We start from the raw sequence: 27,981 nt of genomic DNA, 5'->3' as shown, positions 1-27,981 counted from the left end.
TTGCTAAACATTTTGAGTGGGGAGAGGGGAGCAGTACTTCTCCCATTTGAGAACCACTGTTTGGCCTGTGTCTTTTTGAGGGCAGATGTTCTAGTTGATTTCATCTTTGAGTCTATGTTTTCCTACATGCAGTAAATAGGCTCAGAACTGAATTGATAAATGAACAGAAGATTGTGTGAATGAGTACTTTATTGTCAAGCACATCTTGCATTATAATTTCAAGTTTATATAATTTAATTGTTTTTACTATTCGTGGATTGGCAAATACCTGATAGGTGTACACTTTCATGCTTATTTACATTACTGAAACACTTTTTCTCTGATTTAGATATAGTAGAACAAATCATCTTCAGAAATTATAACTTTCTCTTTCAGTTTAATGAATGTGAATTATCAGGTGATGTCATTTATCCTTAAAGTAGGGAGATGGTACTTGTGGTTTGTCTAGCAGACTCCTAGTTTATGCCTGTTGTCCTGGTATAATTTTTAATAACACTTCCTTTCACTCTTAAAAGTATCCTGGTTTGTTCATAAATTATATGATTGCTTTACCTTAAAGCTATGCACTACTGCATGTCATTAGAATCTTTAGATTTTTAGATTATTTTAAAGAGGAGGGAAATTGTTTTTCTTGGGGGTCTGTGGTTAAAAGAAGGTGTGAAGCTAATGATAACCGTTTTATAGCCTTTCAGCCCGAGAACCGAATAAAAGTTCCTGCCTTGGATACCGTTGTGACTCCAGATGATGTCAGATACTTTACAAATGAGACTGATGACATTGCTAATTTAGAAGCAAGTGTGCTTGAAAATCCTTCTCATGTACAACTTTGGCTCAAGCTTGCATACAAGTACTTGAATCAAAATGAGGGGTAGGTCCGCTTCTAATCTTTGTGTAAACTGTTGCACATTTATATTTTTATGTTTGAGGTTTATTTCATCTATGGTAATCGTGTTTCCTTCCTAGTATCAATGGAACCTTTGTTTTTTGACAAAGCTAAAAGCACTTTATTGTTTAAAAGCTATTAGAAAAAGTTTAAGATTAGATCTTGAGTTGTGTGCGTGGTTCAGTGCATGGGTAATAAATTAGCTACAGTTTTTCACTCTAGTAGGCTCTTATTTCAAAGTAGGATTAGTTAATTTAGTAAATTTTCAGTGGTGTAAGGATTAATTATTTGGGTTTCTTAAAAAGTCAAATAGTGGAACAGGTTAAATTTTTTGTTAATTTTCATTTGGCGATTTAAAGCTTGTCTAAGAACCTCTAAATTTTGGTGAATTGACTTTTTCTAGGTGTGGTATTATTCAAATAAGGTAAACAGTAATTTATCTCACAAACAATAGCTCCTGTTGTGTAAGTGCATTTTCTAACTCCTGCTTTTTGATAGGATTACCAGGAATAATCTTTTATTACTGTAATTAAAAATTATAAAAATTCAGGTTTTTTTATGGCAACTGTGAATGTCTGTTTATCTTAAAACTTGATATAGAAGCTTTTTTTAATAAGGCAGCACTACAGAATGCTAATAACACCTTACATACCTGAATATGTTGCTTATTTAACTTCTCTTGTATGTCATTTCTATGTTAATGGGATAAGTTGCAGTGTTTTCTTTTCTGACTCATTTACTGAGTGAAGGCCAAAAGAATTGTACATTATTTTATGAATAGGATCATGAGAGACAATTATCTTCTCCAAAAGATAGCAAGCCCTTGACGGTTGAAAAGAACTATTATTATATTGAAAGCTTTGATATTTTGTGCTGGCAGTAGCTGGCCTTGAAGGAGAATTGTTTAACTTTTCTCATTCCCGGACCAGTGTAAATAATAAAGGTACTGCTGAGTATGGACTTAAAGCACATTTGAAGTTGATAATCTAGTGGTTTTATAACAGTAGTTTTATCTGGTAAATGCTCACAGATTATCCATTTAAAAAGGAATTACTGGGTCTGTGGGAAATCAGGACCTTTTTTTGGACAGATGTGACTTAAAATTCTAATCTACCTCCCTCTGTCATAGGTGGCTGTAGCTTCTTGGTAGGTTCTAATAGAAAATGGAATTTAAAAATTGACTCATTAGACTAGCCCAATTTAAAAGTATTTTCAAGCATTAAAAAAGTATATTTCTGCTTTTCTTTTAAACATGTAGGCTATGTTCAGAGTCCTTGGATTCTGCCTTAAATGTTCTGGCTCGGGCTTTGGAAAACAACAAAGACAATCCAGAAATTTGGTGCCATTACCTCAGATTGTTTTCTAAAAGAGGAACCAAGGAGGAGGTGCAGGAAATGTGTGAAACAGCTGTTGAATATGCTCCTGATTATCAAAGTTTTTGGACTGTGAGTAGAAAAGATAACATAGTCCTGTGTGTGTGCATGTGCACACACATGTGCTCATAATTCTTTGGATCATCTTAAACATTGATATGTAGCTTCATAGATCACATGCTTTATTATCATATAGGTATAATAACCTTACTTTAGGTGTCCAGTTACCTCAAAACCACTTCTTTGGATCAGGATTAATTTAGGCTAAACAAGAAGAAAATACTTAGCGAAGATGTGATTTTTATTGTGGTTAACTTTATTGGTAAGGAAAAAATACAAACATTTTAAAACATTTTACACTTACCTATTCTGAAGCAGTTTTAGTTTGGGCAAAGTTGAGTGAATTTTGTGCAAATCACCGGAAACAAATTTTTAAAAATTTCTTATGCATGTGTAATATTTTCATGAAATAATATCTGTCCTCGTTACTTCTGAAAATAATCATAATCTATAATTCATACTAATATTGAACCTTGCCAAGATACAACGATTTAGTGAAAAAATGGGTTCTTCCTCATTCTCTGAGAAAATGGGATGTTTCCTACTTAGGCTTAGATTTAAAATTATGATTAATCCACTTGTAAAATAAATATTCATTGATATCTGTATGTTTACCAGCTGAACTCTGGAACTATTAGATTAAGATAAACTTTCAGATAGCCCTATCATTTACTTGCTTGCTGAAATTCACAACAAATAGACTTGGATAATGTGGTATCCCTTAATGAATGAACTTGCCACTCTAACTCTTACTCTCCTAACTCGAGTACTGAATAGGTTTGGACACAGAGTAATGCTTGATTTTTGACCTGGTACGTTGTACCTAAGTTAATGCTATTGATCACAAGATTTTGGGGGTGTAATGTTTTTTCTTAAAGTTGTTTGGTCTTTAAAGGCCTCTTAATTCTTGATTAAGTCGATTAAGTCTTTATTATTTATTTTGCCACATGGTTCTAATATGAATGCTATTTTCAACATTTCTATATAGTCACATAGCTCAGCAGTGCAAATTGTATGTGATGGTCAGTGTGAGCTTTTGTAGATCCATCATGGTCTTGGTGTCATTTACCTGTTGATTGAAGGAACGATGTAATTGCTTCAGTGATAAATACTTCTGAGAGTACATCTGTGTTTAGTTTTCATCTGATTTTACTTTTCAACCTGTAGGAGAAATCTAGGTTATAGTACTGGAAAATGGGTTTATACACATTTATAATTATCCTTTTTATGGAAATTGAAGATTTAATATGAGAAAGTTTCTTAATGAAATGAGAAAAATCTTAGTTTTACAGTTTATTCTTATGAACAATGATTAATGATATGAAATTTTGGGCAGTTTCTACACCTAGAAAGTACCTTTGAAGAAAAGGATTACGTATGTGAGAGAATGGTGGAGTTTCTGATGGGAGTAGCCAAGCGGGAAGCATCAGATATTCTGTCCTTTCAGCTTTTAGAGGCTCTTTTGTTTAGAGTTCAGCTGCACATATTTACTGGAAGATGCCAAAGTGCGCTTGCAATTTTACAGGTAAGCATTTGTTGTAGCATTTAATTATACTTTGTAGAGAATTTTTAAAAGGTATAAAACATAGTAGCATTGTTCAATGATAAGAACAGGCTTTAGATTTGAATCCTTGTTTTGCCACTTACTAGTAAGATGTATGAAGTTGAGTAAGTTTATGATTGCTTCCTCATTTGCTTAGTTGGGATAATAGCTTCTTTAGAGTGTTTATGAGATTTAAATGAAAGTAATGTGTGTTCAGTAGCTAGCAGAATAAACTTCAGTGTTCAAATAATAAGAGGGAAAAAATGAAAATCTTCTGTATGGGTGTGGTTGTTTTTTTTCTTTTTTCTCTTTATCTTATTCGATTTTGAATACCTAGACATTTAAAATGTACAAATATAATCTCTTTTCATTAAGAACGTCATGAACCTTAGTATAGTAAAAGTTATGTTAATTTGTTATTGATACCTTTCTCTAAAGAGTTTTCTGATTAAAAAAATTGGTGACTCATAATTTTAACAGGTGTTTAAGAACCACTGCAAAGAAATATACCACTTTTGTTTTTTGCCTTTACATTTGAATCTTAGGAACAAGAGTCATTATTTTAAAAAACACTTTCAGATTATTTTCCTGTTTTACCTAGAATGCATTGAAATCGGCTAATGATGGAGTAGTAGCTGAATACCTTAAAACAAGTGATCGATGTTTGGCATGGCTGGCCTACATACATCTTATTGAATTCAATGGTCTCCCTTCAAAATTTTATGATCCTTCTAATGCTAATCCTTCAAGAATTGTTAACACAGAACCATTTATAATGCCATGGCAAACAGTTCAAGATGTAAAGACTAGTCCTGACATGTTGTTAGCAGTTTTTGAAGGTAAGTATAAATGTTTATAAATTATTTAGAACATCAACTTATTCCTTATTATGAGTCTTCATAATTAAGCAGAACAGATTTACGTATTATAAGTTGTGGTTTCATACTTTATTATATAAATGATTAAAAAATTAAGGATTGAATCAGATACAATGGGCATTGGCATCCGTGAAAGCTAGGAACTGTACAATACTACATAGTTTTTCTGATTATGGCAAAGGATATCAGCTAGATATGTGGTTTAATGAATTGATTGAATCACAGAATCAGGTAATTCTTTATTTTAAGCAGTCCATCAAGATAAAAGTTAAAGATATCTTATATTTTTCAAATAATTAATATTTTCTCAGTCAGTGAGTTTGTTACTGTATACTAAATGACGTGTCTGCTGTGGAATATATACAAGGTATGACCCATTCCTTCCTAATAAGTATATAGTCTAATCAGAAGATAAAATCTATATATTTGACATAATTATTAAACATATAAGGCCATATTACTGTAGTATTAGTAGTATATAGTGTAAATTCTGGGGTTGTAGAAAAGATTAAGATCTGTGATTGATATGGTACAGGCCATAAAACCAAAGGGAAGAGATTGTTATAGGTTGGGAAGTCTTCATAAAAGAATTAGGGCTTGGAGCTGGACTTTGAAGCTCAACTATGTGACATAGTGGACCTCTTCAAAGATAGGACTCTTATTTACCACTATATTTTCCAAAGGTCTGTAATGTCTGGCCGTGTACTAAGTGCTTAGTAAATGTTTATTGAATAAACTATTGAGGAAAGGAAGGAAAAGAAGGACATTTCTGTTAGGGGAGCTAAGTAAACAAAAAGCAACAAGTAGATAGGAATTAATACATTGGATTTGAAGGGAGAATCTTTACCAAGTCAGAGTTTTGTGCTAGAGAATAGTAGGAATTAACCTTGATAAGTGGAATGATAACCAAATTTTCAAGAACTTTGTAAGTGTGGTAGACTTGATGGCAATAAAAAGAAAAAATGTGCTGTAGAGAAATGGTACCAAAGGTATGAAAACCAAACAGAAACTGATTGCCGTAACTGAGGCACAAAAAAAGTAACCTGGGAAAGAGTATTTATTAGAGACATTTGAAGTTAGCACATAGAGATGTGGAGGGGGAGGACAGATTAAACGTCAGGGAAGAAGACAAGAAATAGTCAAAGATGATTTTGGGGTCTTGAGATGGGAAAGGAAAATGAATTAATAGAAAACATAAATTGGGAAGACTGATTTTGGTGGTAGGAGTGGTATTTGTGAATGCTAATTGGTCATCCAAATGGAAATGCCTGTTGGCAGAAGGAAATAAGGCAACGAACCTTAACTGGACAATTACAGATAGAGAAATGGATTTGAACATTATTGACAGAAGTTATTGTATTGCAAAGTGCTTTACAGTTTTTAGTACTCTTGCAGTAAATTATTCAGTAGTTGAAGCTATGAGATATTTTCTCTGAGGAAAGGAGATTGAAAAGTATAGTAATAAGGGGTAAAAGGAAGAATAGAGTCATTGAATGAGACCAAGAGGAAATATAAACAATCTCTTGGAAACATAGGCAAGAAGAAATAAGAAGAGGGAGAACATTATCAAATGCTAACTAATCAAATAAAATTAATTTAGAGAGAGACTTTTAGGTTTGTTTAGATATGAGCCTGTAAGTTCACTTCAAAAGTGTGGTATCAGAGTGGCATTCATTTTAAAACTGCAAATCTGGGAAGTCATACTAACCATTGGGCAAGGAGGAAATGGTGACAGTTGTGCAAAGTCAAACATGGTACCATTCTCTAAGAAGCAGCCTGATTAAGTAAAGGATTCTTTACAAAGGGGAAGTGTGTTTTGAGGGAGTCAGGAAAGGACCTAGTTTAGGGGGAGACATTTAAATGGCTATACAAAAGCAGAGCAAGTCCTCTTTTGAAATGGGTCAGAGAAAGATGGAAAGATAATTCATTCTTTGATTTTTTTTTTTTTTTTTGAGAATAGTTTTAAGGAATTTAGGATAAATGCAGACACTTGTTGAAGTGAAAACATTGATAGATGTGAAAGCTCATATTGGATGTTTTATTCTTACTGGGAAAATGACGGTAAGAGGTTAAATTTTTGGAGTTTGGAAATCTCTCAAATACCTCCTTTGGGTAACAGCCAGGAGTTCAGTATAAGATGATGGTAAAGCAAAGAGATAGGCCATCTTCTTCTGTTGGTCTCTGAGTTTAAATAACATAGTCAAATAATTTATTTTATGTTTGATTCCTGATATTGTGATGTTTTTGGATAGATGCAGTGAAAGCTTGCACAGATGAGAGCCTTACTATTGAGGAAAGAGTAGAGGTCTGTGCTCCACTTTACACAAACATGATTGCTCTGCACCAGCTGCTAGAGAGGTAAAACTTAATTGACAAGCAGTTAACTTTGTATTGAAAATTGATCTTTTAAAATGTGTTTAGATACGTTTTTTTTTGTTGTTGTTGTTGTTGTTTTTCTTGTTAAGGTATGAGGCTGCAGTGGAGCTTTGTAAATGTTTATTGGACTCATGTCCCATGAACTGCCAGTTGTTGGAAGCCCTTGTTGCTTTATATTTGCAAACAAATCAGCACGACAGAGCCAGGGCAGTATGGCTTACTGCATTTGAAAAAAATCCTCAGAATGCAGAGGTTTTTTATCATATGTGCAAATTCTTCATTTTGCAGGTAAAAAAAAAATAACTCATAATGTTTGAATATGATATTTTAATGTTTCACAATTTCTTACTCATTCTTTAAAATGTTTCAGGCACCAGCCTCTTCAGGAAGCTTTTCCTGGTCCTTTTGCCCTTTGCAAACTGTTAACTCCTCTCTGCTATAAATACTGTGTGCATAGTTCTATTGTTACACTTATTAAATTGCTTTGTAATTTTGTTTATAGCTGCTTTATATATTTTGCTAAGGGGGCAAGGACCATATCTTAGTCAGTTTTAGAGTCCCAACACCTAGCACAGTGCCAAACATATAATAGAAGCTTACTAGGTAATTGGATGAAACTTGAGCCTGTGGTATATTGGGTGTTAAGCTGTTTAATGGTTAGGTGAATTTGATTTGGCGATGAGCATATAGAAGTTATCTCTGCCCCCACCTACTCAGGAAACTTAATCTAAGTAGTGATTTGGTTGTTGTTGTTTTTTTTTTTTATAGTGGTTTTTCCTCCCTTGAAAGATTTTAATTAAATATAAGCCTAATGTGTATTCCTTCTTCCTCTTTTTAAAATAGAATCGAGGAGATAATCTTCTTCCATTTTTGCGGAAATTTATTGCATCCTTCTTTAAACCTGGGTTTGAGAAATATTGTAACTTGGATTTGTTTCGGTAAGTTTGTAGAACTCTTGATTTCCAGAGGAATGAGAAATAGTGTAGTTTAGTGGAAAGATTATACATTTTTTTGTGTGGATTGACTACATTTTAGATTGATTTTTTTTTTTTTATTACTTTCAGGTGTACAAAACAGCATAATGATTAGACATTTACATTCCTCACAAAGTGATAACCCCAATAAGTCTACTACACCGTACATAGCTATTTAGATTGATTTTTCTAAAAAATAAACACCCTCTTAGACTGTTACGAAGGCACTAGAATTTAATCAAAATGGAAGGATGTAAATGCTTTGTATTTTTTAGATTAAAGACACTAACAAAGGAAGGCTTATATTGACACCTTGGTGACTCATTCTGCTTTTAATTTATTGTTATTGTTAATTTTAGCATTTAATACTATAGCAATGAATTATCCTGAGACAGTGATTTTTTTTTTAACATTTTAATCAGTGATTTATTTTTTTAAATTTTTTTAATTAAATTTATTGGGGTGACAATTGTAAGTAAATTTACATAGATTTCAGGTGTACAATTCTGTATTACATCGTCTATAAATCCCATTGTGTGTTCACCACCCAGAGTCAGTTCTCCTTCCATCACCATATATTTGATCCCCTTTACCCTCATCACCCACCCCCCACCCCCTAGTGATTTATTTATTTTTAGAACAGCTTTTAATCTTATTTGGTGATCTAAAGTGGATGTAAATAATACGCCTTATACTTCTTAAACTTCTAAACAGAACTGCTCTAGGCTCTGAAATGTTGAGTAAGCTTTAGAAGATTCTTTTCTCAGCCATCACTTTCTCAGTAACGAATGTGGAGCTCTGTATTTACTGCCTTTGTTTTGCTGTGAATTTTTATTCTAACAAAAATAAGAGGCCACAGCAGATTATGAAGAATGATTTCTTGGGAGGCTTTTAAAGTTCTCTTCCCGCTTTCTCCTCATCTCTGAAGGGATCGCAGACTTTTTTCTTAAGGGCCAGGTAGTAAATATTTTAAGCATGCAAGCCATATGGTCTATCTCTACTAGTCAGCTATGCTGTTGTAGCAAGAAGGCAACCATAGACAATATATAAACGAATGGGCATGGCTGTGTTCCAATAAAACCTTGTTTACAAAAGTAGGTGTGGTTTGCTGATCACAAGTAAAACAGAATCAAAAGGAGAATATTTTATCATGACATACTCTATAATTTTATGTTAGGAAGAACAGAAAGAAGGAAGGCCTAAGCTGAATATCTCCCAAAACAGTTTCTTATGGAAAATAATGATAAGTGAAGAGAACATCTTGGTTTGATATATACAAGTCTAGTTCTTGCAAGTATTTCTCTTAGGTGCTCCCTCTGTCCACCCTCATTATAGCCATATTATATAAAAACATATTTTCAGAAACAACCCACATTTTGTTAAGTCAGTGGTCCATCCACCCTAGAATATGTGAGCATGGCAGTGTTTTTGGAGATTTGGCAAAAAAGTTTGGGGCCACTGTTCTTTCCTAGACATGAGTTTTTACATTTGTCCTCTTATGGTAGCCAGTTTATTGACATGGTGATTTCAGTACTCTTCCTGTAATTCTTTCTCCTCTGCTTCCTCTAGATTAATACCTAAGGATTAATTACGAAAGAATAATTTAAAATGCAAATTAATGGAGAAGAATTAAACCATTCTATAAGAAATTTAGAGATTGTTCAACATCCCCATGCTGTCTTTTTTACTGTTTAAATCAGGTTGCTTAAACATCTCAAACTCAGGCATAGGATAAATCCAAGGCTGAACCAAACATTTTATAGACTTGCTGGTTCTGGTCTTCCCTTGGGCATGGAGGTAATTGATTTAGCTTAAAAGAAAATGTTGCCAGATTCTCCTGTAGTAACTAATCAAAGATCTTCAGATCTTCTTGATGTCAACTTAATGAAGCAGAATAAACAAGTGTCAATAAAATTTGAAAATGGGTTGCCTCCAAATAATCTTCTCATTGTTTGCTAAGTCATCTTACTTTATTAATTTTTTTGTGGGAATAGTCATAGTTCATAATTCACTGAGAATTACAAAAACAAGGTATCCTGTGCTTAGGTTTTTTTTTTTAGGTAATATTGAAGCCCTTATTTACACAAAGTGCATTTCTGTTAATTTAGGAAAATTTTTTGAGTCAAAGATTAGGAGAATGGCAGTAAGTCAGATAGTTTTAGGCATTGTTATACATACATATATATATATATATATATATACACACACACACACACACACACACATATATATACACACATACACATATATATGTACACACACACATATATTAATTTATAAGTAAATACTGCCACAGTGTATTAATAGAAGTCAGTGATCTTAATAGGTTCAAAATCTTATTTTTTTAATTTCATGAGTAGAAATTATAAAGCTAAAAGCTTAGAACAATAATATTTACCTAGAATTAGATTCTATCATTTCCTGTTTTATGTAACATTTAAGACAGAAAGAGCTAGATGTGGGTAATTTTCATGTATTTGATATCAATTTGCAGATATCAGATAGCTGTAACAGTTAAAACAGTTAATGGGGAAATTGCATTCACTTTACTGAAGTTAGCCTAAGGATAGAGTCTCACATAGATTAGATTTTAAGTCATCTCTTCTTACTTACCTTAGTTTTCAATTGAGAAAACTAATATCCTTAGAAATTAATTGATTAACTCATGATATTATGGTTAAGTTGGGATGATAACCTGACTTTTAGATGTACCATTTCTTCCCTTTCTTACGGTTCTTCTGTCCCCATCTAGCGTCTCTAATCCATTAATTCTTAGTCCCTTAAAATAATTTTAAAATCCAAGGTAAACAGTTATAGTAGATTATCGTTGTTGAGAAAATTGTATTTTCTTCAAAAACATGGTTCCTGAGAATGTTGGTAAATGTTATACACACAAATTCAGATATATTGGGAAACTTGCCTTAGTCAAAGTCAAATAGATTTCTTAATTAATCTATTTTTTAGAGCTGTTAATATCTTAATATGTATTGTAGCTTTTCAAGAGGGGGCTATAATTTTCAATATTTCCCAATCTTATTTGATCATGGACTTATTTTTGACAAGTACCTTATGGGCCAGTATGTTATAGAACACACTTTGATATCATGTCTGAAATTAAAACAATAATGGTATGTTTGTTTGTATGTATGGGAGAGAGATTGTTTTTAGATATCAAGTTTTGTAACTTAAAGAACTTTGTTTTTTTACAAGAAAGCAGATTTTTTTGGAAACTATGAGCTATTTGGTAGTCTCATTTGTTCTTTCCTGTTTTTAATTAGGTTTAATTATATGATTATTGTGGTTTGTTTAATTTTGGGGCTAGAATGTAAAAATTCGTTTTAGCAGAGGAGTTATTCATGTAGGTGTAAAACAATAAATATGTGATGCTAGAGATATAACCAAAACAGTATGGTATACATATAAAAATAAAATCTCATTACCTTTTAAAAATATCTCAAGGAAATTTAAGTTGAAACTGAGGACTTTTAAAGTGTTATTAATCCATATATGCATAGGCATAATTTCAAACAGTATGTTTTTTCACCAGGTATCTCTTAAATATCCCAGGACCACTTGACATTCCAGCTCGTTTATGTAAAGGGAATTTTGATGATGAGATGTTGAACCATCAAGTTCCTTATTTGTGGATGATTTACTGGTGAGACATTATCTTCTGTGGAGAGAAATGTTGCGTATTAGGCTTGCATTTGTTATTTATTACTGAATTACACTGTGTTAAAATTAACCTGATATTAAAGTTATTGAAGCAAAATTGAAGGGATGCTAAGGTTTATGCGTTGTTAAAGAAGAAAGATCAAAAGAAGGATTCCATTGTAATAATATCCAATGTTTAAAATATACTTTGTCATTTCTTTACCTAATAGAATTGAGCTATAGACATACAATGTTTTCCTTCATTTTTTTAAACAGCCTTTGTCATCCTCTTCAATCAAGTGTTAAAGAGACAGTGGAGGCATATGAGGCAGCGTTAGGGGTTGCCATGAGATCTGATATAGTGCAGAAGATTTGGATGGAGTAAGTTTAGTTCCTCTCAATAAGATTGGGACTTGAAATAAGGGGACATGGTGGGGAAAGGGGCAATCAGCTTTCTTGGTGAGAGAATTACTGGCTTAATTATTCTTAATTATAATTTTTTTTTTTTGGCAGTTATCTTGTCTTTGCCAATAACAGAGCTGCTGGATCCAGAAACAAAGTCCAAGAATTCAAATTTTTTACTGATTTAGTGAATAGATGTTTGGTTACAGTCCCTGCCCGATACCCCATTCCTTTTAGCAGTGCTGATTACTGGTCCAACTATGAATTTCATAATAGGGTAAGAACTTAAAACTGTTTATTTTTCTTTAAATGTTTGTACAAAGGAAGGCGACGTAGAAAACAACAGCAAAACTCCTGTTTTATAGCAAGAGAGCTTTTCCTAAAACCACTTTCCTAGCGTTTACTATGCTTTCCTAGCATTGACCATGATTAAGATTCAGTTAAGATAGAATGTACATATTGATTATATTTAAGAAAATTGGACATTGAAGGAAAATTGAAGAGATGTTAAGGTTTAATACATGTTGAAGAAAGATCAGAAGAAGTAATTGTAATAATATCTGTAATGTTATGCTTGACGAGTTGGAAATTTTACTGAATAAAAAATTTTGTAACTTCAAACTAAATAAGAATGGGCTTATACAGTGTAGCTGTTAATACTTTATCAAGCAAATATAGCTATACATAGGACATAAAAAAGCTGAAATCAATGCTGTTTAGAATTTTAAGAGTAGAATCTGACTAATGATATATTTATAAACTTATAAGCAGTGAAACAAAGGGGTTCTTTGTTTATTTTCAGAGACTCCTTTCATTTGGTACAATATAGGCTGAAAGCTCCTACTGAACTTCAGTGTAGACTAAAACATACACGTGTTTTTTGTTATTAATCAGGATAACCAATTACTGTGCTTTGTACTTCTATGCCATTCTTTATCCCAGGATCTCAAACCACTTTATGGACATTAAGTCATTTTCACACGGGCATTCCATGAGCAAGATATGGCAGGTATTATTAGCCCTCTGACTTGCCCAGCCATACAGCAAGCAAAGGTAGACTCAGGAATGAAAACCCAGACTCCTGACTTCTTGTCAGTGCTCTCAGTCCATGGCTCTCATCACTAGACCATATTTCCTAAGTCATATTTGGAAAGTCACTAATAATAAAATTAATGGTAGGAACTATAACTCACAGCATCATACATTATTATACATTCATGTCTTAAAGACCTTTTGGTTTTCTCATTAAAACACATAGGTAATTGTATTTCACATCTTGTTGCATTCATTTTTCTCCTCCCCTCAACCTTTACAGGTTATTTACTTTTATTTGAGCTGTGTTCCAAAGACCCAGCATTCCAAAACCTTGGAACGGTTTTGCTCCATTATGCCAACTAATTCTGGACTTGCATTGAGGTAAGAAAAAATAAAATTCTTTTGGTTCTCAGCCCAATAGTATAGGCTCTTCATGTGCAATTATTCTTGAAAACTTGACAAGAACAGTCTCTTCTTCTACTCCTTCCTCACTGATATATACTACTTTAATTTCAGAGTTGTTAAGCAATAGATAGCTGTTCATGTGGAAGTCAGTATAAAAATCTGGTCATTTCAGAAAACTGTGCAGATTATAAGGGGGCATATAATTAAGTCAAGTTCATCTGTGTTCCCTAAGCACATGCCATCTGTTCTTGGCACATGTATAATAGGCAGTAAGTTTGTTTTACATGGCGAAGAAGCATTACTTAAGAGATTTTTAAAGTGTTACTGAGACAGCAGCCAACTATATGTACTTTGGTTACTATAACATATTTTCAGATAGATCAGTTGCTCTTAAATACTAGCATGTATTAGAAGCTCCTGGAATGCTTACTTAAAGTACAAATTCCTGAGCTTGAGCCCCCAAACCGTATTTGAGAAACTTATCTACGGATATCATACATTCAGTTAGAAGGAGATTTTTGAGCATTTCTTTGTAGTTTCTCTCCTCTGATAGAGAAAACCCATTTTTACCTTCAAGAATTGTATCTTTTAATTCAGAAAGGTACCCTGCATTCTAGTGTTTTGGCTTCTAGTTGTGCAATCATTGTCACTGCATCAGTTGTGCCTTATGTCTCTGAGTTTGTTTTGTGGATCATCAGGTGCCTGAAATATTTATCGTATATTCCTTTGTGTGTTAAAGTATTTACATTCCACTTAGCATGTATGTGGGAAAAAGATACGAGACTAAAAAAATTTCAAAGGCTTGAGGCTATGACAAAAATAACCATATCATTTTATAATAAAAATTCTTAGTAATCATGCTAATCTATAGAAGCCAATTATAGAAATTTTTATTATGGAACCTCACCTTTGGTAAAACGTGAAATAGAAAATGTGAAAAAATTTCAAAGGCTTGAGGCTATGACAAAAATAACCATATCATTTTATACTAAAAATTCTTAGTAATCATGCTAATCTATAGAAGCCAATTATAGAAATTTTTGTTATGGAACCTCACCTTTGGTAAAACGTGAAATAGAAAATGTGGTCGTCTTTTGACTAGTTTCTGTTATGATAGGTGTTCTAGAATATAGGCAGTTCAATTGTTCGTTTTCCTGGTAAAGCTCCACTTCTGTGTTTTGATACTTGTTACTACCTTGTCCCTTTTTTCAGAATAGAGAATTTAATAATTAGTCACTGTACTTACATTTTAGCTCGAGTCATTCACAATTAAGTATACTCAGTTTAATAAAGAGAGAAAAATACCAGGAAATTGCATTAATGTATGAAGTCATTGTAGAAAATTGGGGGGAGGGGGCATGTGAGGTATAATTGGAAGAGAATGCTTTAGTCGTCTGTAGGAATACGTGGGCTTTATTTAGTTTGTTGAAGATGGAATGGGTCTTGACTGGACTTCTTGCTAGTTTGCCATGTCCCTGTCCTGGGGTAATTTTTATAAGAGGCATTCTACAAATATTTGCTGAATAGCCTTGATGGAATTTAACTGACCGAAAATTGTACCTCATTAAACATCCTGTTCATAGAGCACTTTTGGGGTTCCTTACACTTGCAATGCTTTGTTCATTTTCCTGAATGTGCTTTACAGGCTACTTCAACATGAATGGGAAGAAAGCAATGTTCAGATTCTGAAACTTCAAGCCAAGATGTTTACATATAATATTCCAACATGCCTGGCCACCTGGAAAATGTAATGCAACAATCACGTACATGTTTTTATAGCTATTGCTTTTATTTGTAAGGTTTGCTCCAGACAGGTAAATCTGAAATGACATCTATTTTTTTTTCCTGGACAGATCTCTAATTTAGATTTGTTTCTGGCACTTGCTGAGGGTTTAAACTGAGAGTGAGGGAGTGCTCATTAACTATTGCTTCTAAAAGCAAAATGGATAGAGTTGTAATTTTCCTTGAAGGAGAACATTTAGGTAACAATACTGTTATCAATAGCACATAAATCTGTTATAAACATTTTAAGACCATCTCTTTTGAAATGCAGGGTTTTCCCCCACTTATGGTCTGATGTCCTCTTTCTTTTAAAGGTGATCATGCCACGTATTTTTTAGTAATAATTATTATGAATATTTTTCTTGAACGTTATTAATGTTCAAAACACTGGTCTGCTTTATTCTTGTAAAGTTGATAAAAATTGTTGAATTTTTCTTTTCACTATAGGTTACCCTCCTTGGAAGTTTAGCCTGTTACTTTCAGGAAGTTTTGTACTCAGATTCCCAGTCAGTATTCAGCCAGTGGTAGTATCTCATTTTGTTCAAAGATATGTAAATTTTTCTTTTCCCTTTTCTATATTCCTTTTTTTCTTAGAGCCATTGCTGCTGAGATTGTTCTAAAGGGACAAAGAGAGGTAAGCCATGATTGACTATCAGATGAGTCACTTTTTTAAAGCCATTCTGCCCCTTTACTTGATTTATCAATTTAAAAGAATTAAAGCATAGACATTATGTGTGTTTTTACATAACATCCCAAGAACTCTAAATGTTTGGCAACTCCTACACCCAATGTAACCATTTTGTCTTGAATGTTATTATGAAGTGTCATTCAAATAGTTAGGATTATGAAGGTGTCTCTCATCATGTTTCCTGATGGAATTGTGTGTATATCTATCTTATAGGTCCACCGTTTATATCAGAGAGCCTTACAGAAGTTACCTCTTTGTGCATCACTGTGGAAAGATGTAATGCTTTTTATCTTTTATTTTATCTTGAAGTTTTCCTATAAATTTTCTGCATGTGCCATATCCATTGATGTGGTAATGCTCAGAATCTAGCTAAGTCTCACTTCTATGCTTCCCTGTCTTTTACAGCAACTCTTGTTTGAAGCTTCAGAAGGAGGTAAAACTGATAACCTGAGAAAACTAGTTTCCAAGTGCCAAGAGATTGGAGTCAGCCTAAATGAGCTCTTAAATTTAAACAGTTACAAAACAGAAAGCAAGAATCACTGAACACTGGGTGCAGTCAGTTCTAAGTCCTTAAAATAATTGCCAAAATTATTTGAATGATCCTTCAAGATTAGGCTGATCCCTGGCTAAGGTCTGTGTAATGCAGAGAAGCATTACCGATCATATCAAGTTCCCTACAATATCCTGTCCTCAAAACCGGAAGCAATGAATATGACCCTCTACGGTTGGATAAATGAACTTCCTGTTTGGCCTGCCACTAGGCCCTGCCAGATTCTCATAACATCATGTACGTAAGTATAGTTCCTCAAAGTGACTGATATATATTTTAATTTTGCTTTGTTTTTGTTTTTATTTTTTACTTTTACCCCTTTATGTTGTGCTAGTCCTGATTAACTTGACACTCTCTGATGCCTGAGAGATTCTTGTTTGGGATTTAATTTCCAGGGCTGTGTTTACAGTAAAAAGCAGGCAGTCCCTTTTAGTTCTTCCTCTTTAAACCTTTTGAGATTCTTCATTTCAGGATTTAAACTTAAGCAGTCCATCTTAAGGAAAGTGTAACTGCCATGGCCACAAGTCTGCTAGTTGCACTGGAATGCTCTAACAGGGTTGTTTATTGCCCTTTCTACGTTCTGGACTCCTTGCTGAGACTGTTTAACTTGAAGATTAAAGAAACTATTGCAATTGCCAGTGCATCAGAACCTAAGAGTGGTCAAATATTATGTGCAATTTTTTGTAAAGAAATTTTAATTTATAATAAAGTTTAACAGTTTAAAGAACAGTTAATATTTGAACTGCTTTGTACTGAAATACTACTTTGTAGTATTAAAATTGTTTATGAACAAAATATTTTTAATATAAGTTAACTTTTTAAAAAATGTTGCTGTCTTTATTCACTTTTCACACCCTGGTGGGAAAGGGTTGAAGTAGGAGATAGGGATATGCAGTATAACTATATCAATACTTTCTTACATAAAAAACATTCCAGTGATTTTTCAATTCACAAGAAAATGGTCCTATTCTGTTTTGAGGATGAGAACAGATAGGTTTGCACTACCATTAAACTCCTTGGTCTCAAGACCAGTGTTTAGAAAGTATCTCCCAATTGTAGTTTGAATGATTTACTTAGTGACATGCTGTCTTATGTTGAATATCAAATGACCAGATATAAAGGGGACCTTGCTTTTTGTTTTCAGACTACAGTGGGTTGTTTGTACCTGGTTAGGAAAACTAATGGGGGTGGCCGGTTAGCTCAGTTGGTTAGAGCGCGGTGCTCTTAACAATAGGGTTGCCGGTTCCATCCCCACATGGGCCACTGTGAGCTGCGCCCTCCACAACTACATTGAAACAACTACTTGGCTTGGAGCTGATAGGTCCTGGAAAAACACACTTAAAATAAATAAAAGTTTAAAAGAAAAAAATTAATGACACACACACAACTGTAACGAATTTGGTCTTATAGCTACAGTGCAGTCTGATTATTGCCGGGTCTTATATTAAGTTTTGCTCCAAAAGACACATTAGAGCTGCTTGTCCGGCTAGGTTTTTTTTTGGAGAAACACAGTAAGTAGTAAGTGCTGTTCGGTGAGATGAAGAACGGTACCCATTTGTCTGTTGCCCTTCATTAAACCAAAAAGAGGTTAATTGGTTTTTCTCTAAAACCAAAGAAATTTGGGTAGGAGATAGTAATCCCAGAGGGGCATCTCTCCATCATATGCACTTAACTACTTAAACTTGAATACTTTTCCTGCTCTGATTATTTGAAAACCATTGTTAGGTGCTTGGAAAAATATTTCCAGTCTGTCCCCCCTCACCCCCCCACAGTGTAACAGTTATGATGTTAACTGAAATGTCTCAGTAGTTTTTTGGAGACAAGTTTTAAGTTTTTGTCTTCTCCAGAACCTACCATTTGTTGCATAAACAATGCCATCAGCAGTAACTTTTGCCTCTTCCTAAGGGAAGGCTTTCATTGGTGCACACAATTCTAGGCCCGCCATGCAGGCCGTACACTGTAACAACTCCAGGGGTCGCCTTTCCCCGTGTTGTCCACACTCACGCAGGCAGAGTCCCTGGCATATGTTGAGCAGCTGTTTCCCTTTTGATCAGTTGTCACACTGCCATTTAAGATCTTGAAGCCCTCTTATAGAAATTATATTGCCTTAAAAATACCTCTTATGTCACCTTTTCTTCATGTCATTTTACAAACTCACGTTAACCTACACAAAAAAATAGCAAACACTGCTTATGAATGAGGCTTATGTTCCTGTCATCTTTCCATGTGCAGGTTTACTTGTTTTTTAATGAAGTGCTTTTAACAAAAATGAGAACATTAAATAAAACTTGGGGTTAAAGTTGATTTAATTATTGTAGTAGCATGAATACAATATTTAACCCACTGTATGACTGAAGTCTTTCTTTGGGCAGAGAAATATCACCCAGTGAGAAAAGATTAGTCATTGAGAACTATAGTCCCTTGCACTCCCCCACTCCTGCCGGGGGGGAGAAAAGCCACAAAAGAGGCATTTTTGGCTGTGGGGTTTTATCTCTGGTAAAGGAAGTGGTGTGGCAGATTGTGGTATATTTTTATGTGTTTTTCTTCATTTTAGAGAACAGCCTAATATTTCTATTTGCTTTTTAACGGAAAGTGGACCTTGTAACATTGTTGTCACTGGATTATCTAAGGCGGTTTGCTTTCAATTAAAGGGCATATAAACCTGCATCATAAAGCAAGCTAGAATCTCCAGGTGCAACATCTAAGAGCTGAAAGCACTAAGCAGACAAGCAAAAGGTGATTAAGGTTGACAACAAATGTAGAAGGACTTTATTGAAGATTGTAGTTCAAATATTTATTTTTCAAGGTGGTTGAAAAAATAGGAACATGTGGCTGTAATACAAAGCAGGGCCAATATTCTTGCTTAAAGCTGTCTGATGTTCACAAGTAAGTCATAATTTCCTTAAGTCTGCTTTCATATCTGTGTTAACATTAGTGCGAGGGAAGAATGGGGAAGTACAATTTTAGTGACCTTTCAGGTTTGAGGATTATGCCTGTAAAAGTATCGTTACTCCTCAGTACAAATTAACAGTAATTATACAGAGCATTTTGGAACAAGAACTGTTCAAGAAAAGGCAGACTTCTAAGGAACATTTTTGATATTGTTTCTTTTTGTCCTTCACGATTTCACTACAACCTTTATCTTAATGTAGGTGATAAAACTGAGTTGAAAAAGTATTTATTTAGATGACATTTATTTATTTATTAGACATCTTTGAGGTAGATAATAGAAAGCTATATCTCTGTCTTTCATAGATGGTAAAATAGGTATAGGATTTGTCCATTTTTCATTTAGTGGCTTTCACCAAGAGGCCCCACAACACATTTTCAGAGGCCCCGTAGTGGAGAATCAGGCATTTTTTCATTCCAGAATCAATTTGAGGTTTGGTAGACACTCCCAATACAAAGATGAATAAAGAAGTCCCTGAATCTAACGTGGTAGAAGAGTACATGCTAAGAAAGCATCTCCAAAGGGGCTCCAAATTTGGGTTGGAGGTTGGGAAAGTCTTCCTGGATGAAAGTAAATTACTGCCTGAGACATAAAAGAGAAGGAGGAAAAATTGAGGCCAGTAATACTGTTTTCAAAAAGTATGTGCCACTTACACCTGAATATTGTAGAAGGGATTGCACATTTTAGAAACTTGTACATTTTTTTAAAACTTCCTAAAAAGCTCGTTTAGCTTTGTGCTAATTCATTCACAACTGACAGTGTTAGACACAATGACAGGTAAGACACAGGAAACTCCGGAGCAGCCGCGTCTGTCCAGAAGAGAAACCTGGGGGCACATGTGCTTCGAAGGCGACATGAGTATGGCTGAGTAGGAGTTGGTCTCATCAGCCCCAGTTAAAACAGCCTTGATGTGGAGCGTCTGATTGGAATGAGTAGCAGTTATTGCTGCTACAAGTTTTTTTCCTTTTTCTTTTCTCCCTAACTTGGGTAATACATGAATAATATGCTGCTTTCAACATTTACTAGTATCTACATCTTCTGCACAGCCCTGTTTCAGTCCCAGTCAAGGCTACAAAGTGATATTCCGTTACTCTCTTGAAGAGTTATGGTTATGTTTCTTTCTATATAGAAGTGCCTGGAGATGGCCCACTCTTCAGTGCTCTAAACTGATTCTTGAAAATGACATCTTTTCACCCAATACCAGAAATGTTTCAACATGGAACCCAGCCAGGAATAAAGCACTGTTGGGGAGCAAAAAAAATTGCACGAGCTTAGAAAGAATATGTAGTCCCTGTTTTCACAAAGAAAGCAGATGATCTACAATATCTGAGGCCAATTCGATTGGTCTTATGTGACTTTGTGGTGAGTGCTGGTGGGTCTGGATTTTTTTGTCCAGTGTAAAAATACAACTTACTGCGTAGAAGATAGTGAATAAAATGTTAAGAATATAGGAGTCAATTTTATCACAAATACCATAGAATAACGAATATTTTACTTATATGCAAGACTTTAATAATTTGGGAGGCTACACAAAATATAAATGAATATGACTCTTCAAGGCCATATTCTATTAAGTAAAAGCCTAAATCCAAACATGAAAACTTTGCACAGATGTTCTAAAATAATATATTGCATTTGTCCTTTAATTTGAAAGCTTCAAGATTGATTATCAACTCAGAATCAAAGGTGGGTTTACAATGTTGTTTGGTCGATCAAGCAAATTAAATTCTTGCAATTGTTCTTTACCTAGTGACGTAAGCTTTATGAAAGAGAATGATAGTCAACAGCCTAAGGGAGCCGAACCAATTAGGAAGAGTGATAGAGGACTGGGAGCTGTTTGTAGTAGTGGAGGTAATCAGAGCATCTGCTGCCAACACCAAAACAAACACTCAACTTGGCACATCATACAGTCAAAATTATGAGACTCCCTGGATAGGGTTGGCACTTTCTGCTGGTTGAAGTGAAGCTGCAAAGAGATAGTTTAAAGAAGTAGAGGTGTGTGAACCAATGTAATGAAAAAAGCACATATCTAAAAGATTTGGATATTAGATTTAGCTCCACTATGTACCTTTGTAATTGTGACAGACCATATCATTGATCCCTATTTCCACATCTACAAAGTAGAGAAGTGCTCTTACAACTTAGGGGTGTTGAGAGATCATATATAATAGAAGTTACTTTTAAAAATTAGAGTAGTATTTTGAGTTTGGGGTTATTTTCCAAAATTTTTAGAGCAAAGAGATGCTGCAAAATAACAGTTTGTTTTTTCTGGACATAATTTCATTACCACCATTTAGAGCATATGACCCTACCAATCTCAAGCGTGAGTTAGTTGCTGTCTCTAATTAAGTAACACAACAGAGAAAACTGCCATCTAAATTCAGTGGATCATTCCTGGCATTAATGCCCAAAATAACAGGTTAAACTATCCATTAGCAGATGGTCTTAACTTTTAAGTCAAAAGGGATCAATATGATGATTTTCTAACTGCAATTAGGCCCAACCTGGCTCTGGCCCCAGTAGTGGAAAGATAAAAATCACAGGATGTAGAGCAGAGGATAATTGGTAGTATTCACTTTGGGTGACTGATTAATGAGGTACTAAATAAAAGCAGTGTGATCTAGTGGGGGGTAGTAGGGAAGTATGAGTCAAAATACCCGAGAGTAAAATGAGCCTTCTATGGAAAATAGCAGCCTACACAAGATAGAATTTTCTTTCCTAAGTACAAATTCAAGTGGATGGACCAGGGCTGACTAGTATGGCACTCTGGTGAAAGAGACCTAGGAAACATCTTGTTGCTCTGTCCTATGTGACCTCCACTCTCAGAGTGCTGCCACATATGGTCCTGCTGGTCAGGCCCTGCACGTGGCCAAAAAGCTGAAATAGCAGCTGAAATGAAGCCCACAATCGGCTTATCGAGCATCCTAGGACACTGGTAAAGTTGGCCTGGAGGAAGGGGGGCCTTTTTCAAAACTGCACAACAGCACTTTGTGGGGCCTGTCCTGATGATTCAAGATGGCTTTCTGGTCCCAACCCTTTTGTTTCGCAGGAAGGAAAAGCAAGGGGGACAAATCTCTCAAGAGTACTTTCCACAAGCTGAACAGTCACATCTGCTTTTGTCCCATTGTTCAGAACACAAGACAGTTGGCCACTGCAAGGGAGGCTGCGAAGTGTAATCTTTATTTTGGGTTGCTGTGGACAGCAGAAATTCAAGAATAAAGGCTAGAATACTACATACTTGGGAACAACTAAACATCTCTGCCACACCATCAACTAGAGTAAACAGACCATAGGATGAGGTTAGTGGCTTGAACCTAACTTGTTCTAATCTCTTAACAAAACTTGAATGGTGAACCATGAAAATCCTTTCCAGTTCTATAATCTTACTCTCTAAATCTTTGGAATAGGAAAGCAGAAAGCATAATTTCTCAGACTTAGCTGTCGATATAGATTCAGGGATGGCATTGAATAAGAACTCACAATTGAGACCATGCTCCATCAGACACTGTTCTAACTGCTTCAGGTTTGTTATTTAAATTCTCACAACCCTGATAGATTGTTATAATCCCCATTTTACTGATGACAAACATACCAGAGGTTAAGTAACTCAACTAAATTACAAAGACAGTAAATGACAAACCCAGGAAGTTGAATCCTGAGTAGATACCCTTAATCAGCAACCTAAAAACCTCTATGGTGAACTAAATTGTTCCTCTGAGAAGCAATCCCGGGGCCTTTGAGGGAATTACTGAGAAAGAGGTTCTTTGTTTTTGTTACTAAACTAGCAGAATGTAACCTGGGATTGTGGCTACTGAGAACCCATTGGGAAGGTGGAAAGACAGGCAGACCTTGAAGATAGGGTGTGTTGGGTCAGACCACTGAAGTAAAGCGAGTCGTAATCTTTCCCTGTTGTAGGGTATTACCGTCAATTTGGGGAAAAAAAGCAACATCTGTGAAGGGCAATAAAGTGAAATGCAATAAAACGAAGTTTGCCTTTATATTCTTGGTGGCAGCAGGATCCTTTGTGTCTGAAAGTAGATACCCCTGGACTTTTAAGGTATTTTAAATTTTTCATTCTCATCAGTTACCTTCCCCCCACCTTTTAAAAATTGACCTTCTGAAATTAATAGAGGTTCTAGTCCTCTAACCACACAATTAGGTTAAGCAAATTCAGCTAAACATTTGTGGACCTATGCCTGAAGAACCTAAGTAGTATCATTGATTAAGACAGGACAGAAAATGGAGTGAGTCTTCACAACTACATGAAGTGACATAGTAGTAACTTTATGTTGAAGTTGAGGGGTATGTGAGAATGGACAGTGAGAGTTGCATTTTTAAATATGTATAGGGATGGGGCTGAGAAGAGTGAAGCTTCAGAGAGAAAAGTACTGTGGGGACAGCCAGGAGTGCAGTTTCCAGGCTTTCGCCCTCACGTGGAAAGATGTTGGCTCAGGTAGTAAATGGCCATCAACTGGGATTGCATGGCCATCAGCTGTGGCTAGTTGGCCGTCAGCTGTAACCAGGAGCGATTGGCCACTAATATAACTGCTGTGGCTGTGCTAGCAGAAAATGGAGGCTAGCAAGGGCGGATTGCAGCTAGCACAGCAGATTGCAGCTAGCAAGTGAGGTGGGTTGGCAGAGAGAAGTGGACGGCAGGTTGTGGATAGTGTGGCTCCTGCTTCCTGTGTCTCCAACCCAGCCACTAGCCTCAAAAAATTATGGATAGAATATGGTATGACTCCCCTATCTATGGCTCTGTGTGTATTTCTTTTTGGCCTCACCATGTCCTCACCATGTTATGTGGGGAGTGGGACCAGAGACCCCGCGTGAGTCCCTGCACGACACTGGTCTTATTTTAACATAGACCCGGTCTTATATAATATAATACCGGGTCTTATTATTAATTTTTGCTCCAAAAGACGTATTAGAGCTGGTGGTCCGGCTTGGTCTTATTTTCCGGGGAAACATGGTAGCAATAGTGCTTCAGGCATTTTGGATTCAATGCCTATATGACCTTGGGAAAGTTCCCTTAATTTTTTTCTTCTTCACATTTTTAAATTTATTGGGGTGACAATTGTTAGTAAAATTCCATAGATTTCAGGTGTACAATTCTGTATTACATCATCTATAAATCCCATTGTGTGTTCACCACCCAGAGTCAGTTCTCCTTCCATCACCATATATTTGATCCCCTTTACCATCATATATTATCCCCCTCCCCCCTTAACCTCTGGTAACCACTAAACTATTGTCTGTGTCTATGAGTTTCTCATTTGTTTGTCTTGTTCTTTTGTTGTGTTTGGTTTATATACCACATATCAGTGAAATCATATGGTTCTCTGCTTTTTCTGTCTGACTTATTTTGCTTAGCATTATACTCTCAAAATCCATCCATGTTGTCTCAAATGTTCCTATATCATCTTTTCTTACTGCCGAATAGTATTCCATTGTGTATATATACCACAACTTCTTTATCCATTCATCTATCGAAGGACATTTTGGTTGTTTTCATGTCTTGGCCACCGTAAACAAAGCTGCAATGAACATTGGAGCACACGTGTCTTTATGGATAAATGTTTTCAGAGTTTTTGGGTAGATACCCAGGAGAGGGATTGCTGGGTCATATGGTAATTCTATTCGTAATTTTTTGAGGAACCTCCACGCTGCCTTCCATAACGGCTGCACCAGTCTGCATTCCCACCAACACTGTATGAGGGTTCCTTTTCCTCCACAGTCTCTCCCACACTTGTTACGATTTGTCTTGTTGATGATTGCCATTCTGACTGGGGTGAGGTGATATCTCATTGTGGTTTTTATTTGCATTTCTCTGATGATTAGTGATGTTGAGCATTTTTTCATATGTCTATTTGCCATTTGTAAGTCCTCTTTGGAGAAATGTCTCTTCAGGTCCTCTGCCCATTTTTCAATTGGGTTGTTTCCCTTAACTTCTTGAAGCCAACATTTCTTCATTTGTAAAATGACATTAATACAAGTAATAATCTCACCTGAGGTTGGGAGGATAAGATCATACAGGTGAAGGGCTTAGAACAGTGCCTGGAACACTACTCAACAGCGTTACCTCACTGTAGCAGGTGTGCGATTATAGAAGCAGTGTGAGGAAAGAAGCCCTGGAAATGTGGGTTAGGGCAGCATTTCAGTGTAACAGAAGGCCTGTGGTGGTGTGGGCTAGTTGTTAAACCTTTGAGCGTAAGGAAGACCTGAAGAACAAGTTGGGACAAAGAATAACCAAGGAAGTTTTGTATAATATTATTAGTATCAAGTTAGTTTGGACTTCTATTTATTTGGCAAAACAAAATTCTAATGGTTGGTAAACAAAAGACTAATGTTGGAAATGATATATCATCACTTCTGCCACATGCTATTGGTCACAAAGACCAACCTTTACAACCTTGTACAACCTTGTACAAGATGGGAGGGGATTACACAAGCGGGTGCATATCAGTGGGTGGAGACCACTGAAGGGGCATCTTGGAGCTTGGCTTCTGTGGTAGAGGACAAGCTTTCCTGAGCAATGAAACCCATCAGTAGCTCCAGGTGCAGTTTGTACAGCTGGGAACCTCTTCAATCTCTAGGGAGAGGAAGGAGCCAAAATGATGAATGACTTACAGAACTCACACTCATGTTTAAATTACCTCAGGAGCTACTGATCCAAGCAAAAATGGGTTTTAGTCCTAGTTAGATGGGGAAAAGGGGGAAATGGAAGCAAAGAACACCTATTCAACTGAGACTTGCCTCTATATTTATTCCAAAAACTTTGAATGCAGAACATTCCTAGCAGTTCTTTCATTCATAATTGTATCAAAAAGTGGGTAAGGGTGTTTTACTTGAAAATAGTCAAACAGACTCTGAACAGGCCACACCTGCTGGTGATACTGACCTTCCCACATCAAAGGTTGGCCTTTTTGATCTAGAGCCAAAGAAGCATGAGTGGTGAGTATAACCAAATGTTGGGTAAACGTTTGCAATTCCTCTTATCAACAGGCCTTCAAATAGTGAAAAAACTTTCTATCACTTTGGTACCATTTTCCTTTTAAATGAGACGGCTTCCTTCCACTTCCGGTGATGCCACCTACTTCCTGTTCAGCTCTGTGTGCATCTTTAAGTAATTTCCCACACTGCACCAGGCATGTGACCAATCCAACCCACTTCACATCCCACTGTCCATAAACTATTTAAATTGAAAAATAAATTGTATAGAAGAGCTTTTGTCCATCTCTACTGAATTTTGGCTGGGATAAATGCCTCCAGTTATACATGAACAATATTTAAACTTTATTCCTTATTACAAAGGTATTCAGAGGAAAAGTCCTGAACATTCTAGAGATTATAGCAGGCAAACTCAGCTACACAATCTTTTTCTAATTATAACAAAGCAGCATATCAAAAATTCTCATTTTTTCTATTGGAAAATAAAGTTATGTTAATCAGAAACAATGACATTTGGTGTATTGTAGATCAAAGGACCCTCCATACCCCCGAGGGCCAATTCTGCTTTTGCTAAGACAAAAGCCTTTGGTAAAAAGTACAGGTTGTTTTTTTATTTATTCTTCTTTCTTGTGGACGACTTCCTTATTTTTGCTTCTGATAAACCTCTCAGTGGTTAGCAAGTTTTGACCAAAATGTCAAGATCTTTTTCTACTATGGAATGGAGATTTAAAAGTTGAGGAGTTAATTAGATAAGTATCAGACATACATGAACTGTAAATCCGTCCAATGAAAATAAAACCTTTCCTATACCTAATATATCTCCATGCCCCATTTTACTCTTCACTTTTACAGTTACTTAGAAAATGAATTTCCCTGATGGATGCAGTTTAATGTGGGTATTTTTATTAACCCCATGTTGTACATGAGCACTGAAGAAAGGAAGTGAAGAAACTTTCACAAGGTCATATACCCTGTAAGGGTTAGCGATGGGATGTGAATCTAGGCCCCTGGCTTCAGAATCCTGACTCTTCAATCACTATGTTATATTCCCCCTCAAAGTAACTGCTCAGTGTATGTTTACTAAATACCTGAAGCTAAATGTGTGCTATACCAACTCTTGTAGACAAATGTAAACAAAGGATGGAGATGGCTGCAGAGTTCTATAAATATTTCTTCTAGTCACTCATTTTTCTTTAATTTGAAATGAATTATCTCCTGTCTGCCTCTATGACTCCCCTTTTCACTACACTCAGGGTAGCTACCTTTCTTTTCCTTTTATTTCCTGTTCTCCCTTTCCCCAGGAGTGAGCTCAAATCCCTTTTAAGACCAAGCTCCTGTGGGTGGTAGAATGCTATGCTTCTCAAACTTGAGCCTGCATGGGAATCCCCTGGGGGGCCAGTGAAACTAACTGGACTCCAAACCCAGAGTTCTGATCCAATAGGTGTGTAGTGCGGCCTGAGAATGTGAATCTCTAACAATT

The 27,981-nt window shown here is 35.5% G+C and overlaps 1 protein-coding gene across 1 annotated transcript in view; it reads left to right on the top strand.

The window, feature by feature from the left end:
• ZFC3H1 (zinc finger C3H1-type containing) overlaps positions 1-17,424 on the top strand; it is a 50,918-nt gene extending 33,494 nt beyond the window's left edge. Inside the window, exons 21-35 of the mRNA XM_081058230.1 lie at positions 685-868; positions 2,142-2,328; positions 3,653-3,841; positions 4,461-4,698; positions 6,990-7,095; positions 7,203-7,401; positions 7,957-8,051; positions 11,635-11,745; positions 12,018-12,122; positions 12,255-12,420; positions 13,459-13,559; positions 15,229-15,330; positions 15,960-15,999; positions 16,267-16,329; positions 16,459-17,424. Coding sequence (XP_080914356.1) covers positions 685-868; positions 2,142-2,328; positions 3,653-3,841; positions 4,461-4,698; positions 6,990-7,095; positions 7,203-7,401; positions 7,957-8,051; positions 11,635-11,745; positions 12,018-12,122; positions 12,255-12,420; positions 13,459-13,559; positions 15,229-15,330; positions 15,960-15,999; positions 16,267-16,329; positions 16,459-16,596 — 2,024 coding nt within the window. The 3' untranslated portion in view covers positions 16,597-17,424. The remainder of the gene's footprint in view (positions 1-684; positions 869-2,141; positions 2,329-3,652; positions 3,842-4,460; positions 4,699-6,989; positions 7,096-7,202; positions 7,402-7,956; positions 8,052-11,634; positions 11,746-12,017; positions 12,123-12,254; positions 12,421-13,458; positions 13,560-15,228; positions 15,331-15,959; positions 16,000-16,266; positions 16,330-16,458) is intronic.
• The last annotated feature ends 10,557 nt before the right edge of the window (positions 17,425-27,981 follow it).

Source organism: Rhinolophus hipposideros (genome assembly GCF_964194185.1).
Source record: "Rhinolophus hipposideros genome assembly, chromosome: 9".
NCBI classification, from domain to species: domain Eukaryota; kingdom Metazoa; phylum Chordata; class Mammalia; order Chiroptera; family Rhinolophidae; genus Rhinolophus; species Rhinolophus hipposideros.
Note: the sequence above shows the minus strand (reverse complement) of the source record. Positions and strands in the feature narration are given on the sequence as shown.